The sequence below is a fragment of the Globicephala melas genome, chromosome X (genome assembly GCF_963455315.2).
Source record: "Globicephala melas chromosome X, mGloMel1.2, whole genome shotgun sequence".
NCBI classification, from domain to species: Eukaryota; Metazoa; Chordata; class Mammalia; order Artiodactyla; family Delphinidae; genus Globicephala; species Globicephala melas.
In genome coordinates, this window is record NC_083335.1 from 93,807,195 (window position 1) to 93,823,452 (window position 16,258).

General features: G+C 43.7%; 1 protein-coding gene across 1 annotated transcript in view; it reads right to left on the minus strand.

The window, feature by feature from the left end:
• The window catches only part of SYTL5 (synaptotagmin like 5), a 224,196-nt gene that overhangs the window by 18,673 nt on the left and 189,265 nt on the right, over positions 1 to 16,258 (minus strand). Inside the window, exons 15-18 of the mRNA XM_060292910.1 lie at positions 7,582 to 7,690; positions 5,905 to 6,040; positions 2,866 to 3,074; positions 1,791 to 1,935 (exon numbers count right to left, since the gene is read on the minus strand). Coding sequence (XP_060148893.1) covers positions 1,793 to 1,935; positions 2,866 to 3,074; positions 5,905 to 6,040; positions 7,582 to 7,690 — 597 coding nt within the window. The 3' untranslated portion in view covers positions 1,791 to 1,792. The remainder of the gene's footprint in view (positions 1 to 1,790; positions 1,936 to 2,865; positions 3,075 to 5,904; positions 6,041 to 7,581; positions 7,691 to 16,258) is intronic.

The window sequence follows — 16,258 nt, forward strand, 5'->3', positions numbered from 1 at the left end:
ATTTTGTCGACTTTAGAGGTGTCTCCAGGCTTCACCATCGCCACCCTCTCTCACCTCCCCTAAAATGTCTCTGAAGACATACTCAGTCGTATCAAGTCTGAAGACAATTTATATTTCCAATATAGGAAGTAGTGATGATGGTACACTTTTTGTTTTCTGTTTTTAAGAAGGGCAACATAGAGATATGGGTGTGAGTTTAAAAAAATGTACCATATGCACTAAGCTACACTAGACTAATAACTTCAATTTTCTAGAATTAGAGAGCCTGTTTTTTTTAATAATAATGAATATGGATTGCTTATTCCCCTTTCTAAGAATAATGCTAAATATATTCTTAAACCTGTTTTCAAAATTCAAGAAGAAATTCAGAATATGGAACAATTAGCTAGAATAAGCCTGAAGACGATTCTAGCTTTCCTACTAGTAAAATTCAGTATCTATCCTTTTAAGGATTTTATCAATACATGAATTCGAGTGAAAAAATGAGCTGAGGGGTTCGAACATGACTCCAGAAGAGGATTGGGTCAGTTACGTTCATACACAAATAATCAGACTCTGCTCCACCTCCCTTGGTCTAGGTCCTCCTGTCCATCACGATAAGCATCGGATCACGCCAAAGACCACAGTGAAAAGAACACTGGCCTAGGGGTCACACCCTGGATTTAAGTCTGGATACACTCACAGCTTCTATAATACCTTGGGCAAGTCATTTCTGCTTTCTGGGCTGCAGATTTGGAATCTTCAAAATGAGGAACCAGGTCTGAGGTCCCTTTCAGCTTTAACTCCCTTCATATCTAAGTTTGGTGGCTAAAGTCTCTGGAATCCCAGGTGACAGAAGGTAAGGTAGATTGAACTCCTGGCCACATTCCTTCATTCCTTCCTGCATCCTCGCTCTTGCCCTGGCTTCAGTGTGAGTAGAGTATGTTCCCCTGCCTCTTGATTTGGGGCTTGGCCATATGACTTCCTTTGAGCAATGGGATATCGTAGACATAACACAAGTAGGGGCCGAAAAATGTGCATTGCTTCTTATTCCCTCTTAGTTAATAGCTTAGAACATTTTATAAAATAAATGTCTACGATGGCTAGGTCATAATTAGGGTGACTCTACCTCCCAAGTTTGCCGGGTCAATCCTGGTTTACATCTATTGTTCTGGTGTAATGATTTAGCTCTCTTCACTCCCAAAAGTGGGATGATTTACAGTAGCAATTACATAGTCACCACAGAAAAACCTCAGTTCACCTTGAAAACCTACCCGGTTAATCTACAAGTTGGCCACCATAAGAGGGCCATGCCCTTGCCCCAGCGTCCATACCCACAATGCCTTCTTTGGATCATGGGGATTCCCACTATCCCCTCTTCTTACTCTTCAAGTGGTCTACATTCCAAGTGGCCCCCTTTTCCCTCAAACCTTGAGAAAACGTAAAGCCACTCACAATTAGAAAAAGTCTGGGGACTCCCAATCTCAACTGCAGCTTCAAATAAGCACGCACCATTTCCCCTACGGTATAAAACCTATGAATCATTGCACAATTTGCTTGTTGACACGACAGTGTGGTATACTTTCTATCATGCAATCAAAAAAGCCCTGGCCCATGCACATAGAGAGGTACATGCTTTTTCACACACCCGGCAAGACTCTAGGTGTTCATAACACTGATATCTCTCCTCTCATGTCCCAATACCCTCAGGTAAGAAATGGCAGGGAAGCAGACTCCAGGTCCCAAGCCTGCTACTGGTAGGAAATAACACCCAGACAGTCCCAAGAGGCCTCATTTTGGAGAACTGGTACCTTCAGAGCTTACTCTTCCCCATGCTGGCACGGAGCATGAGCACGCCCTCTACCAGAGTCCCAGGATTGTCTACCATCTTCTGCCAGAGGCGTTGCTCTTCCCCCTGAGAGTCCATCCAATCCACGGTCTTCCCATGGCTCACACCTAAAGAAGGGAAAGGGAAGCAGTACACTTTACAAATGAAACGTTCTGATCTTCTGGAAGACACCTATCAACCTCTGAGGCGGACCCGCTGACCAGAGAGCCCTTCAGTGGCTTGTTCTCACCATATCTAGTGAGTGGAGTTAGCATGGACTACATCCTTTGTAGCCTGCGTTACTCTCCTCTGCCTAGATGATGTGGAACAAACCAGGATGGCCCTAGGGGCTCATTTCTCCCTCACTTTGGTAGTTTAAGTAGAAAGCTGGCTCATCTAGACTGAGTTAACACAACAGAAGAACAGGCTGACTGGGAGTTTTTGTTTTAGTGGCAGAGCTAGTCCTGGCTCTGCCGAATCTATACACGTGCTCTACTGCTGTAATTCCCCCCACCCTCCCCAATTCGCCCTGTTAAAGCTGTGTCTTGTGGAATCAGTGGTGTGTTTCCATGACCTGTTTGAACAACACGAGACATTATTTTTTAGGGGAAAAATGGATTTCCTTTCGATTCAAGCAGTGTAATGGCTGCAAGCGTGGACAAAACTGAGAAGAGGTTGAAGTCAAGTTCGTCTTGGAAGTCCTTTTCTCCCCGGTCAGAAGCATGTGCTGTCTTAGTGATCCTCTCCCGAGAAAATCCTGAAGTAAGGCTCAAGAAAGTAGTTGAAATTCACTTAGACTAAAGTGTAAATGGTATTTTATGAAAGGACTGAATATAAGCATTATACACCCCACACTTGTAGCTGAAGGATACAAAGTTACATAGTAGTAATTTTAACAATGAACCAATCCTTGGCTAAAGTAATAGAGCATCTGTGGAAATTTCGAGAGTCGGCTAAGAGGAAACTACATATATACTTAGGACACATCAAACCTGCAGGAACCACTCCCCTGCCCCATGCCAAGTCACAGACTATCTCAGGTTTACCAAGTCCCTCACCGCTTCCAGAATTCAAACGAACTCCTCCCAGAAAGATGTTGCTGGAAAAGGCCTCCTTGTCCCAGACGGTAAGTTCTAGGCAAACATTCTTTATATCCTGGGGATGCAGGCCAGTGAACACGAAAGTATGATTCCACTGAGGGTTGACACTCTTTTTTATTACCAGAGTTTTGTGCTTGGTGGCTTTGCTATCATCAGGGAGCAGGTAGCTGCAGGAGAAAACACAATCAAGCCATCAGTGAGACAGTAAAGCAGAAAAAGGCACCCTTGCGTAGTCATGTCAATTTCCCATAATTCCTCGTGTGTGTGTATGCGTGCATGCATATGTGTGTGTGTGTGTGTGTGTTTATCTGTGTCTATTTGATTTTATTTCCCAGCATCACATATGCTTAAATCTGGGTTTATTTAGTGGAATGGTTTATTATTTCTTTTAAGTGGGGCAACAGTAAAATGCCCACACTCTTTTTTAAAAAATATTTATTTATTTATTTATTTGGTTGCACTGGGTCTTAGTTGCGGCACGTGGGCTCCTTAGTTGTGGCAGGCGGGCTCCAGGCAGCTCCTTAGTTGTGGCAATGCGAACTCTTAGTTGTGGCATGCATGTGGGATCTAGTTCCCTGACTAGGGATGGAACCCGGGCCCCCTGCATTGGGAGCGCAGTCTTATCCACTGTGCCACCAGGGAAGTCCCCCGTCCTCTACTTTCTAATCCTGTATTGGTCCTTCCCTCCTACTGAAATGAAAATACCTCCTGTGGAAGACACTATGTAATAATGTTCTGCCTCCTATTACCTTTGGCCCACCTCTGAGGTGACATGAAGCCACGATGAGCACTTCCTGGCATGTGGACAGCTTCCTACTTCAAGTGCCTGTGTCTCTTTGCTTCTCTAATTAAGGACTTTGGTGCTCTGTGAGCTGACTCAGCTTCTGTGCAGGAAACCCTGGAATTACTGGGAATTTAATGTCCCCAGGAGCAACCCTCAACCAATGAGTTTTAGAAATTGGTGGATGAGTCTCCCAGCTTCCCTGTCCCTTGAAGGGATGATCCTAAGGTACATTCCACAGAGTTCCTTCCTAAGTGGAACTGAGCCCCAGTTGCTCACAGTGGTAACCTGCCTAGTAACATATTTTTATCAGTTTCCCTCCCTTCACTGTCTCATTTTCTCTACTCTGTTTTTGATCACAGTACCTGACGAGTCAGGGAGCAGACTTTAGGGAAGGAGACTTATGGGTATGAAATTAGTACATCAAACCTGAAAAAGACCACAAATGACCTTACAATAAAGAAGATACATTATGACACTTGAGATTTCATTTCCTGTACCAAACAGAGACTGCTTACCTCCCAATTCATTCTCTCCCTATTTCTCTAAAAAAACAAAACAACAAAAAACACACACAAAAATCCTCATTTTTTTAAAGTTAGAAACAAGATTGTCCAGAATAAAGACCACATTCCGCAGCCTCCCTTGTAGCTCACATAGCCATGTGACTAAGCTCTGGCCAATGGGATACTTACCTTTAGTCTTTGTTTACATATGAGAGAAAAAACTTTTGTCTTGTTTAAGCCACTGTTATGTTGGCTCACGGACAGACCTAATATTTACTGATATATAAGATTAAATGTTACACAAAGGTCTATTCTTGCTCTCTCATGCTCTTTTTCAAAAAATCTGAGGTCCCTTTAAAATCAGCTCAATGTTTAAGTGTAACTAGGGAGAGAATTCACTAGAAAGTTACTGGCCTTTAAAAAGGAAAATAAATAAATAAATAAATAAATAAATAAATGAATGAATGAATGAATGAATGATACTGTCCTTTATTATCTCTGCTTCATAAATGTTCAACATGATAAAGTAAAAACTATTCCAGAAGATGTTAAGTCATCCGTGCAAGCCCACAATGAGTTCATGGGCGAGAAGCCATACCCTTATCCCACCAGTGAGCAGGAAGCGGCCAGAGCTAGATGGTAGGGCTGGGGAAGAAAATTTCAACGGCAGAATCCACAGAAAGCATTTCTTCTGTGCTTAAACCTCCTGGGAGAAAGAGTCAAGGACAGATGGACCAGGATTCAGGCACACACACTCACCAGTGGGGAAGCCCCAGACATCTGCTTCTCCTTATTACCGCCCTTACCAAAGTTAGACTGTGTGAGCATAAAGGATTGACTCATTTCCTTGTAGGAAAAATTATACTTTTCTAAGAAGGACTGAGGAGAGGAATGATACTGTCATCTGACTCAAAGAATTAACCTCATGGCTGGCATCACGGGACTTTGTTTTACCTTATGCATTTTGTGATGCTCTGTGAGAGCAGGGACCGTGTCTTATTTTTGGAACTGCAGGACTTAGTGCTTGGAACGTGTGCATGTATGTGTTTGTTGCAATGAATGAAAAATATCCTGCTGGTTCCAGTTCTTCTAATTATAGGAGAAAAATCTCAAATAGAAATCAGGAGGGATTTGTTGTTTGGGTTGCCTTGAACGGGTAAGAATGTCCATTAAAAGGGCTGCATTCCCTCAAGAAACTGCCCAGGGCTCCACAAAGTGGGCACAAATGCCCAAGAGGCAGTCTTGGAGTTTCCCCAAGGCACTCTCCAGTGGGTATCTCTAGGGATGATGCTCTGACATCTCCACTTTTTACAATTTCCCCCAAGACAGCAAAATACCAAGGATCCAATATTTTTGTTGACGTTGCATACAGTTAGCACCAAATGATAAAAAAGCACAATACAAGTATATTACATGTAGAAAACCATACTTTCTCCTCCTGTGAGAAACTAACCTCACAGGAAAATTTGCCAGTCTTGAGGGCGAGAGTCACAGGACATCCTGAAATATGCTAGAAGCAGGCTGAGAGCTAGAATAAGCAGATCTCTCTTGCATTGTTTTCAATGTAAGCGCCAGCAGTGAAGGGGAGTTCTTTCCTAGCACACATGTAGAATAAGAACAACACAGAAGCCCCACAGCCACCGTCTCATGGATCACAGACCTTTTCATCTCCCATTAAGTACCATCGAAAATGAGCTCAAACAAAATTACCCCTTCACAAAGCTATCAGAAGTGCCTCCTGATTTCACGGCTGTCAAATTCTTCGCCTCTTTGATGAACACTTCTAGGATTCCTCCAGAGATGACAGGAGAATCCTTCTTCTTTCCTCGTTTAAAGGGCTTCTTTCCTGCATCAGCCATCAGAGAAAAAGAGAGAAAGAGAGCCACAGAGAGAGCCAGAGAGAGAGAGAGAGAGAGAGAGAGAGAGAGAGACAGAGAATGAGGGAGGAAGAGAGAGAATGAAAGAGAAAGAGAGAATGAGAATGGTGGGAGGGGAAGAGAAAGAGAAAAGAAGGGAAGAGATAGATCATGGGTTCCATTTCAAAATTTACAAATAAAATCCACAAAGATTTATTTCATTTTCAGAGTGAACGAGATCTTTACATTATTGTATACTTTTCCATGTAATCACTTAAATGCTTTTACACCACTGCATTCCTTCTGGATATATCTTTCAGTTTCGTTGAAAAAAATAAGCAAATAAATTAAAAAAAATTAAATACTCCCCGATAACATATAAAGGGATAAAATAGAAAACACCCCGAGAGCTGCCTGGGCCACATCCCTGCTCTCTGTGAGGAACAGCTACAATGAAAGCCACACACATGTGCCAAGACCCCCAAAGAGAAAATTCCTAACTCCCGTCTTGGATATTTTAGTCGCGTACATTTTCAACTCCATGCTGGGCCAGCTCTAAAGGCTATAGCTCAGACACAATTACATTTGGGGGTGAGAGGAAACTCTTCCCGCATCACATTTTTATTCTGATGACATACGCTCGACATGAATAACGACCGCCTCCACCACCACCTTTATTTAACACTGTTCTAAGTGCTTTGTATGAATGAACCTATTCAATTCTTGCAATATCCCTAAGAAGTGAGGCAACTGAGGCTGAGAGATAGTAATTCAGTTGCACAGGGTCACAATGACAAGGGTGATAGGAAAAGAAAGATAAAGGAGGCTGCCTGTAGGAGTTGAAGAAAGAAGAAGGGCAAAAGGGATTTAAAAGTTGACTCCAGGCTTCCCTGGTGGCGCAGTGGTTGAGAGTCCACCTGCCGATGCAGGGGACACGGGTTCGTGCCCCGGTCCGGGAGGATCCCGCATGCCGCGGAGCGGCTGGGCCCGTGAGCCATGGCCGCTGGGCCTGCGCGTCCGGAGCCTGTGCTCCACAGCGGGAGAGGCCACGACAGTGAGAGGCCCGCGTACCGCAAAAAAAAAAAAAAAAAAAGTTGACTCCATCTGGATTTTTCCTTTGTATTTTTTGTTCCAGGTTAATTCCTTTCTCAGGATGCCCTGAGCAGCTGTGAATGATAAATCCAGACAGCATCTTTCTGCGCCTCCCCTCTCAGCAGGCCATCCCCCATCTCCCCCTAACCCCCCCACTCCACCCGGCAGGGGGGAAGATCCTATATGTCCTGGACTTCCAGGAAACAAATCTCAACATTAAGGTTGGTCTCTAAGTATGAACTCTGTCCTTTCCTTCTAAGAATCTGACACCCTTCCCCATACACAGTGTATACTTTTCGACTCTCCTTAAACGACAGTGACACCTAAACCTTTCCATTTCATCTGTGTAATGTAAAAGTAACACAGTCCCCTGATCCCTATTTCCACACTGCTAGAAATGGAATGTCCCTGATCAAAGTCATTGATTGGTTTTCTCTACCTTGAAGCTGTCCTAGTGGAGGTGTCAGGTTCTCCTCTGGGGGTATGTAACGTAAAATGACTGTCAGCTCTCCTTTGTACTGAAGGCCGATATCCTCAGCAAATTCCACCTGGCCAAGAGGAGACAGGTGAAAAGAAAAAGTGAGAATGCTTGGTTTGTAATTTTGTAGCCCATATTTGAATGTACAATATTTACTTGGTAGCGTAAATGTGACAATTTATTCCCATTCAACTATGTTGGCACTTATTGGTTCAAGAGATGCCTCAGGCATGAGAAAAGAGAGGCTGGAAAACTCTATGAAGCTATTTGAGTATAACATTCAACGCTAAAGGGCTTCCCTGGTGGCACAGTGGTTGAGAGTCCGCCTGCCGATGCAGGGGACGCGGGTTCGTGCCCCGGTCCGGGAAGATCCCACATGCCGCGGAGCGGCTGGGCCAGTGAGCCATGGCTGCTGAGCCTGCGCGTCCGGAGCCTGTGCTCCGCAACGGGAGAGGCCACAACAGTGAGAGGCCCGCGTACCGCAAACAAACAAACAAACAAACCCCCAAAAAACATTTAACGCTAAAGTAAAAGGAATTTGAGAGGAGATATATAACACACGTTCGGTGAATCAATGGACACTGAGTGCCTGTGATGGATTGAGAACTGGACCCATCATTGAACATACCCAAATAATTTGGGGTATGAGGCAGGAATAAAGATGTCACTGAAAACAGCCCCAGAAGATTCTTCTCTCTGTCTGTCCTTGATGTCTCAAGGCCTTCCTAAGTGTCCAAGAAGGGGCAAGTAGGCAGTAATGTCTGGTTCATATTGGGCTGCCAGCCACCAACTATGAAAAGCTATACTGGTAATTCACATCATTAAAACTCAATGAGGAAAAACTGGTTCACTCCAACATTGCTGGTGGGACTGTAAAATGGTTCAGCCACTCTGGAGATCAGTTTGGCATTTTCTTAAAAGACTAAACATACAACTACCATACACCCTAGCAATTTGCACTCTTGGGCGTTTATCCCAGAGAAGTAAAAGACTGTGCACACTGAAAAAAAATCTGTACACACATATTTGTATCATCTTTATTTGTTACAGTACAAAACTGGAAACAACCTAGATGTCCTTCAATAGATAACTGGTTAAATAAACTGTGGTACAGCCATACCATGGAGTACTACTCAGCAAGAAAAAGGAATGGCTATTGAAACACACAACAACTTGGGTGAATCTCTAGAGAATTATGCTGAGTGAAAAGAGGTCAGCTTAATAGGATACATACTATACGATTCCATTTACATGACATTTTTGAAATGACAAAATAATAGATATGGAGAATAGAGTCATGGTTGCTAGGGGTTAGGAATGGGGGTGGCAGGGGGGAGGTGGGTGTGGTTATAAAAGAGCATGAAGGATCCTTGTGGGGATGGACCCATTCTGTATCTTGGCTGTAGTGGTGAATATACAAAGCTACACATGTGACAAAACCGCACAGAAATAAATACACGAACACACAAACGAAAACCGAGGAAATCTGTATAAGATGAGTGGATTGTATCAATGTCACCACCTTGGTTGTGGCATTGCACTATAGCTTTGTAAGATGTGACCGTTGGGGGAAACTGGGTAAAGGGTATATAGGATCTCTCTGTATTATTTCTTACAATAGCATGGGGATCTACAGTCTTCTCAAAATCAAACTTAAAATTTAAAAATGCAGTGTGAGCACATACCCACAGCCTCTGTTCTATAGGTCTCCCGTTTGCCACTGAGTCAACGGAACTTTGATTTTTCATAAATAGGGTAAGAAAAGTAGTGTACTTTCCTCAGACTTTTCCTGCAGGAACTTGACTGCTGAGCAATGAGTCAAGGGCTGAGAACTGCTCTCTTCTGAGAGAGGGCAGACTGAAAGAATTCAGAAACCCCAAAACCCACAAGAAAGCCCAAGGCTGTTCAAGCCTCAGCGAAAAAGACTGATACCATTACAAAAGGAATCCTTGCCTTACTTTGCTTCCTCTTGGTGGTGCTAAAACTTATTAGTAAAGGTGGGGAAGTCATTTGAAGTATTTTTTTCAGCTATCTTGCCAGGGGCACAAATGATATTAGATGGTGGAACAGACTATCCATCTAATATTTAATTATTTTAACTTGAGTGCCTTGTAAGAGGACTTTTCTAATTGTTTTGATGGTTTCAGTAAATTTTAGTTTATGTGAAAGTCACAAATGGAAAATTAGAATGGATATTATGACAGATAAAAGAGATCAACTGCTTTTTTGGTACCATGGCTAATGAGAGGTGAGGTATTTGTCCTCTCTGGATCTGAGTGGGCTCTGCGATTGCTTTGACTAGTAGAATATGGCAGAAGTGATAACGTACCAGTTTTTGGGCCCTGGCCTTAAAATGAACGGCTTCTACTTCTTCTCTTGGAATGAATATTCTTGGGATTCTCCCTCTGGGAACCCATGATGTGAGGTCCAAGTCACATGGAGAAGCCACACGTCAGTGCTCTAGTCGGCAGGCCTAGCTGAGTGCCTACCTAGCTGGCAGCCAACATCAAGTATGAGACGGCCAACTGGAGCAACCAGCCCAGTCAAGCCCTCAGATGACTTCAGCCTCAGTCTACCATCTAGCCTCAACCGTATGAGAGACCTTAAATAAGAACCACCTAGCTGAGTCCAGTCACCCCACGGAATCAAGAACGATAGTAATAAATTGTTGTTTTAAGCCACTAAGATTTAAGGTAGCTTTCTATACAACAACAGTTAACCAGTGCAAGCTCTGTTTGCTTTCAGCTGAGATCTTTGGGTAGGAAAATATATTGGCAGAAAAAATTATATGTGCAGGTGTCACATACTAACGTGTAGTGTATTTGTAGAGATCAAAACATGCATTATTGGGATTTATTAATGTTGCATTACTTTCTAGCTGAAATTCAAATACACTGGTGACTTGGTATAAACACAGTCCTCAAATCTTGTGGGAGTAGAAAATAATAAAGGTGAAGTCTTATGGCATTATAGTCACACACGAAAGAAATCCAAAGGAGGGAGTCATCTTACAGTCTGCACATAGCTAATATCTTGGGGTATTTTTGGTACGCTTGCAAGGAAATTCCAAGGCAACATCCTGTCCTGGCATACTACCATTTTACATTAGTCAACCAACTCCTACTCAGAAAAAGGTTGCAGAATTCAATACAGTTTATTCAATTCTACCAACACATATGGAATGGCTTCTTGTAGTAATGATTTTAAGGCATTTTGCTAAGTGCTACGGGGACATGGAGAGAGACCCGGCTTTCAATGAATTTTCATTCTATCCAGGAGATATATATTCAACGGAAGCTCTGTTCATCTGCCCGAATGCTCTCCATTCCCAGCGAAGAGCAGAATCCTCTACAAAGACCGTGCGTGCCCGCTCCCATCAGCTGAAGTGCATGCTTAAGTCAGCTGCATTAGTCCCCGAAGCTCTATGCCAGGCCTATTTGTGGCTGTAATTATATAACTGAATGTCACAAATTGAAGAGTCCCAAAAGACAGCTGCTACTATAAAAATTAGGTTGACCGACTTATCAGAACTAAAGATTTGAAAATAAATTTGCTATTGGATTATATTTGGGCTCCAAGCTGTAAAAGATTAGGAACAAGATGGTGAATATGTAGAAAGGTTTTTGCACTTGGTTGACTTTGAAAGTACTCTCAAGTTTTTGTTTCACTTTAGAGAAACGCAAACTAGCAACTGTTGATTAGGATACATTAGGGTCAGAATTTATGCCAGGAGGATATGACAGAATTGCAATCACTGAAACCATACTCAAACAAAACAAAGTGCCCCTATATTAGAAGACCTGAAAATGAATGCACATGTATTTGTTTTAAGTTAAAATACATGATTAAGAAATGCACTGGGGGAGCGGGTATGTGTTTGACTTCCGTGACTTAGTCTATGAACTGACCTACTATTATTGGTCCTGATTGCTGGGAGAAGAGGGCTTCTACCACACAGCAAGCTCAATGCCAGACAAATGATGACAGTGGCTCCCAATACAAGTACAAAGAAACTACTGTGGGAAGAGAATAATCCAGAACGGGGTGAAGAGGGGGCCCGTGTCTGGTCCTTAAAGGATGGGAGAGATGATGACATACGAAGGGGGGTGGGGGGAGATGATTAGTCTGGGTTAAGAAAGCAGGATGAGCAGAGTACAGTGGGGCTTGCACAGAATGTGTCTAAGGACTGGTAGGGAGTCAGGTGTGATCAGAACTGTGTGTGCAGGGAAGAAGCAGCAAGGAAGACGTAAACAAGCTGTCTACTCTGGGGTCCTGAGGAGACCTGAAGACACGAATTCCTGTTATCGTGTTTTATTAGGGTGGGTAGTAGGGTAGTGGGCCCACAAAGTGAAGAGAGGTTTACCAAGGTTGTGATATGAGGCAAAGTTTCATGGAGAGTAACTTTTGCTCAGTCCCACAGGGGAGCTCTGAGGATAAGACAGGTCACACCTCAGAGCTGTCTCAATCAGAGGCAAGGGAGTCACCCATCAGTTATTGATCAAGGGCTCTGCCCTCAAGCCCCAGAAGCCTTAAATACCTAGGCTCTTCTGGCTTTCCATGCCCACACTCCAAGCCCACTGCAGCAGCCTGAGGACGCCTCTCCTACACAGATTGGTAGGTGCTGGCTGGCAGGAGGGACAGCCATGGGGAGCCATGTATGCATGAAAATGGGGATATAGGTAAAGCACTGACATCTTCCTCTGCTCCAGAAGGCTTTTTGAAGAGCTAGAGATCCACTTTCCATCAGAGTAGGAAGCAGAGTTTCCACTCAGACACTTACAGGTCTAAGGTGGGGTCATGTATCATGGACATAAGTCTGCTCAAACTGCCACATAAAGAGAGAGCCCTTTAGCTAGGCAATCATTTCACGGGACCTTATATTACACTGGCTCTGCCTGAAGGTGGGATGGCGAAGATTTCCTTGGAAAACCACTTAAGCTTGCTGTTGACTTTCAAAGGTCCTTTATATAATCACACCTTCTGGGAACACTCGAAAGGCAATTTATACTGACAAACTCTTCTTGTCTAACTACCTAACATGCCTTCCGGTAAGATAGCGAGTTATAGCTAATAAACAGTCCCACGTCATGCAGTAAATGGGAGTTAGACTGTGAAACTACTTTCTAGTAAGTACATCTGGCATCTTGAGTTCTTTCTCCATCTGCGTTGGCCTCCATATGGGTTGTAAGACCCAGCAAAAACAAAGGAAGGGGCTTCCCTGGTGGCACAGTGGTTGGGAGTCCGCCTGCCGATGCAGGGGACACGGGTTCGTGCCCCGGTCCGGGAAGATCCCACATGCCGCGGAGCGGCTGCGCCCGTGAGCCATGGCCGCTGAGCCTGCGCGTCCGGAGCCTGTGCTCCGCAATGGGAGAGGCCACAGCAGCGGGAGGCCCGCGTACCGCAAAAACAAAAAAACCCAAAGGAAGGTGTCCAGGGACTTTTCACCAACACAGAGTCGATAAGCAATAAGGCACTGTGTCTTTCCAGCCTTCCCACTGCCAAAGGATGTCAGTATTTCTGAATGTTTAAAGACTGTTAATTCCGATCGTCTATTACTAAGGAAATTGGTCCCTGTAGCTCACACTTCAGCTCCTCAGCTGGATAATCTACAAGAAGCATCGAGTCTCCAAGGCTGCCCATGCTCTAGCTGCAGCTGATGAAGTGACTCCTGCACTGAAATGACTGAGGGGCAGACGGAGAATGAAATGACAGTCCTCAGAGTCGGCTGGTAATCAACCAGAGGGAGCCCAGCTCAGCCCGAGGACGAGCCACTCACGAAGCAGGAGTCGGCGTACAGAGCATGTTTTGGTATCCTGCCTCCCTGGTTTCGGAAGGCATGGTATCTAAGCAAGTCTGAATAATCTGCAGCCTTTCCTCTGTAAGTGTCAGAGGGAGCTTGGTGGAAAAAGATGACAGGGATTAGAGACACCAGTTTCAGTTGCGCTCCCCAGAAGCCAACCCTGAGGGGAGGATTCTTATGCAAGTGACTTATTAAGCAAGTGCTCCCAGGACAGGCCAGTGAAGGGGTTGGGGAAATAGGCTGGGGAAGAGGAGGAAGCCAGGCAAAGGTGCAGCTAGATCCAGCAGGAGAGCTCTGGAGTATAACGCCTCAGAGCTTTTCCCACTCAGTAATGCAACGGAGCTTTCAAACTCCCCCACCTATCAGTTATTGGCTAAGGGTTGCCTTGTGGCAGGGGGTACATACGCTCCCAGGAATTTCTGGCTCTCTGCCTATGTGGGAAAAATTTACAATAGCCTGAGGACAGACTTGTAAAGAGAGCCTCTGGCAGAGGACCAAAGGAGTTCCAGTGCCATTAAACACCATCAGGATGTTTCCACTTTGAGCGGCCTCAGAGAGATGCTTCTCCCTTATGATAGAAAGTCAAACCACTCAGTGTCAATGTGAAGGTGATTACCATGGAAAGCTGTTGACCCCGAAGCACAGAGGATGCTTGGGAGAGGCCTGGGAGAGCTTTGATATCATCTCAGTGCAAATTCTCCAACCATTTCCAAGAAACTGACTGGAAACCCTCCAAGCTGGTTTCCAAAGAGCCCCTCTGTGCTTTCATGTTATATTTCTGACAGACAAATTAACTTCATGGACTAAGATACATGTTACTTGTCCTTCATCAGTGTCACGCATCGTATGATATGTCGGACATTTTCTATGATTCTTTGATGCTCACCCATTACACAAAAGGAAGCACGTGATAGGAGACTGTTAAGTCAGATTAATTGCTATCCTTTATGTTGAGGCTTTTCATTGAATTCCAAGAAACTTAGTACTGTAATGACCAAATATTTCTCATATTTAATGTCAGAGAAATGTTATGCTATCATGGACTTGTTAACACTGCACTTCCTATCTCTACCACATTTACGTTAGTCATGGGAATGAGGTTATTTCCTGTTTGAGGATTTCTATTTCATTGTCCATTTTCCCCATAGCCCAATTAAACCTCCTAAAGATTTTCCATGAGTTATTTACACCAAGTTTAAGGTCAACACTTATAAAATCCACTAGAATATTGTATTTAATTTCTGAGTCTCAGTCTCCTTATATAAAATGGGGATAGCTATGCTAACCCCACACTGATGGTTGTAACCATGAGACGTGAACGACGCTGCTACTGATGATGATCAACAAGTGTTACTGACGATGGTCACTTGTTTTTTGCTGTCTAGCATCCACTCACCATTTTTTTTTTTTTTAGTACTACTGTACCAGGATTTCTCTGGGGGCAATACCACCTTCAAGACCAGAGTTATGTCCTGATTGTCTTAAGCCACTCAATGTATCTCACCTCCCTAGCCAGAATGATTGGCTCAGGATGGGCAAATAATGTAATGAGAATTAGGAACCAGAGCCAGGGCATTGGCTGGACTATTGGGAGGAGGAGGAACTCTCTCCTCTCCTGGACAGTGTGAGGCAAGGATGAGAGGTTTGCAGCTGTCATGGTGTCCAAGAGAAGCAGACCTGGAGCTAGTGAGGGAGGTCCACACTGCATGAAGTCTGCAAGTGAAGCTAACACAGAGAAGAGAGACCAAGAGACTCCAGGGCCTTGCTAAGATCTGAGTATCTGGATTAAGCCACGCTTGATAATCGCTGGCCCATAATTTCCTTTTATTTTTTTGAGTAGCATGAGCTGGGGTTTCTGTTAATTGCAATATAAGGACTCCAATGTAACATAAATACTACCTAGCATTTAGTGAGAAGTTTACAATGTGCCTGACACAATACTGCAAGCATCACATAGCAGGCTTCTTCAAGCCTCACAGCATCCCTATAACTGATGTCCAACTCTTTTATCACCAGTGAGAATACCAAGGCCTGGGAAGTTAAGTAACTTGCCCAAGGTTACACAGAGTCGCGAAGCCAGGATTGAACCCAGGAAGTCTGAGCTGCATCCACTATCTTTACCATCATGTTCTTTTTGCCCTTCTCTCTATAAAGAACAATCTTTCGTTACGTAAATGTGACCTTTTTTCCACCTCACGTTTGACTTCAAAAATTACTGTAAATGTAGAGATACCAATTGCATAGAGTGAATCTCAGGTACTGTTGGTTTAGTTTAGAACATACTATAGTAGCATTTAATTTCTAGAACCAGCTTTGAGATTTCTTTTTCTGACTATAACTCAAGACCTGGGTTCTGAATCTCAAAAGTAGGAATGTAGGAAACCAGATACTTTAGCTGCTGGTCACTTCCTCATGTGAGCTACGGCAAGAGCACACCTGCTCATGTCTGAATTGTGGAGAATGAGGAAGAGAGAGAACGTTTTGAGACTGATCGTGCTCTATGGAGCTGTTTTTGTCTATGTGAAAATGAACGCTTTCTCTTTCTAATAGGATCATAGAATGTATTCTTTTGTTTATCCACGGCAACCTTCGAATGATGACTACATTTTTAGTAGATCAAATTAATAAGATATATGACTATGGGGCTTGATTTTACAGACAGTCTGTATCGAAGAAGAAGGCTTTCCAAAAGAATGGATTTGCATTTATTATATTATTCCCAAATTAGCTGCACTAACCTTTTCAGATTATCGCTTGACAACTGGAAGCCTTCAGATTCTTTAGGCCTGTGACATCAGTTTTGCTCATTACTTGTGTAACTGTTTGACTCATCTGGAA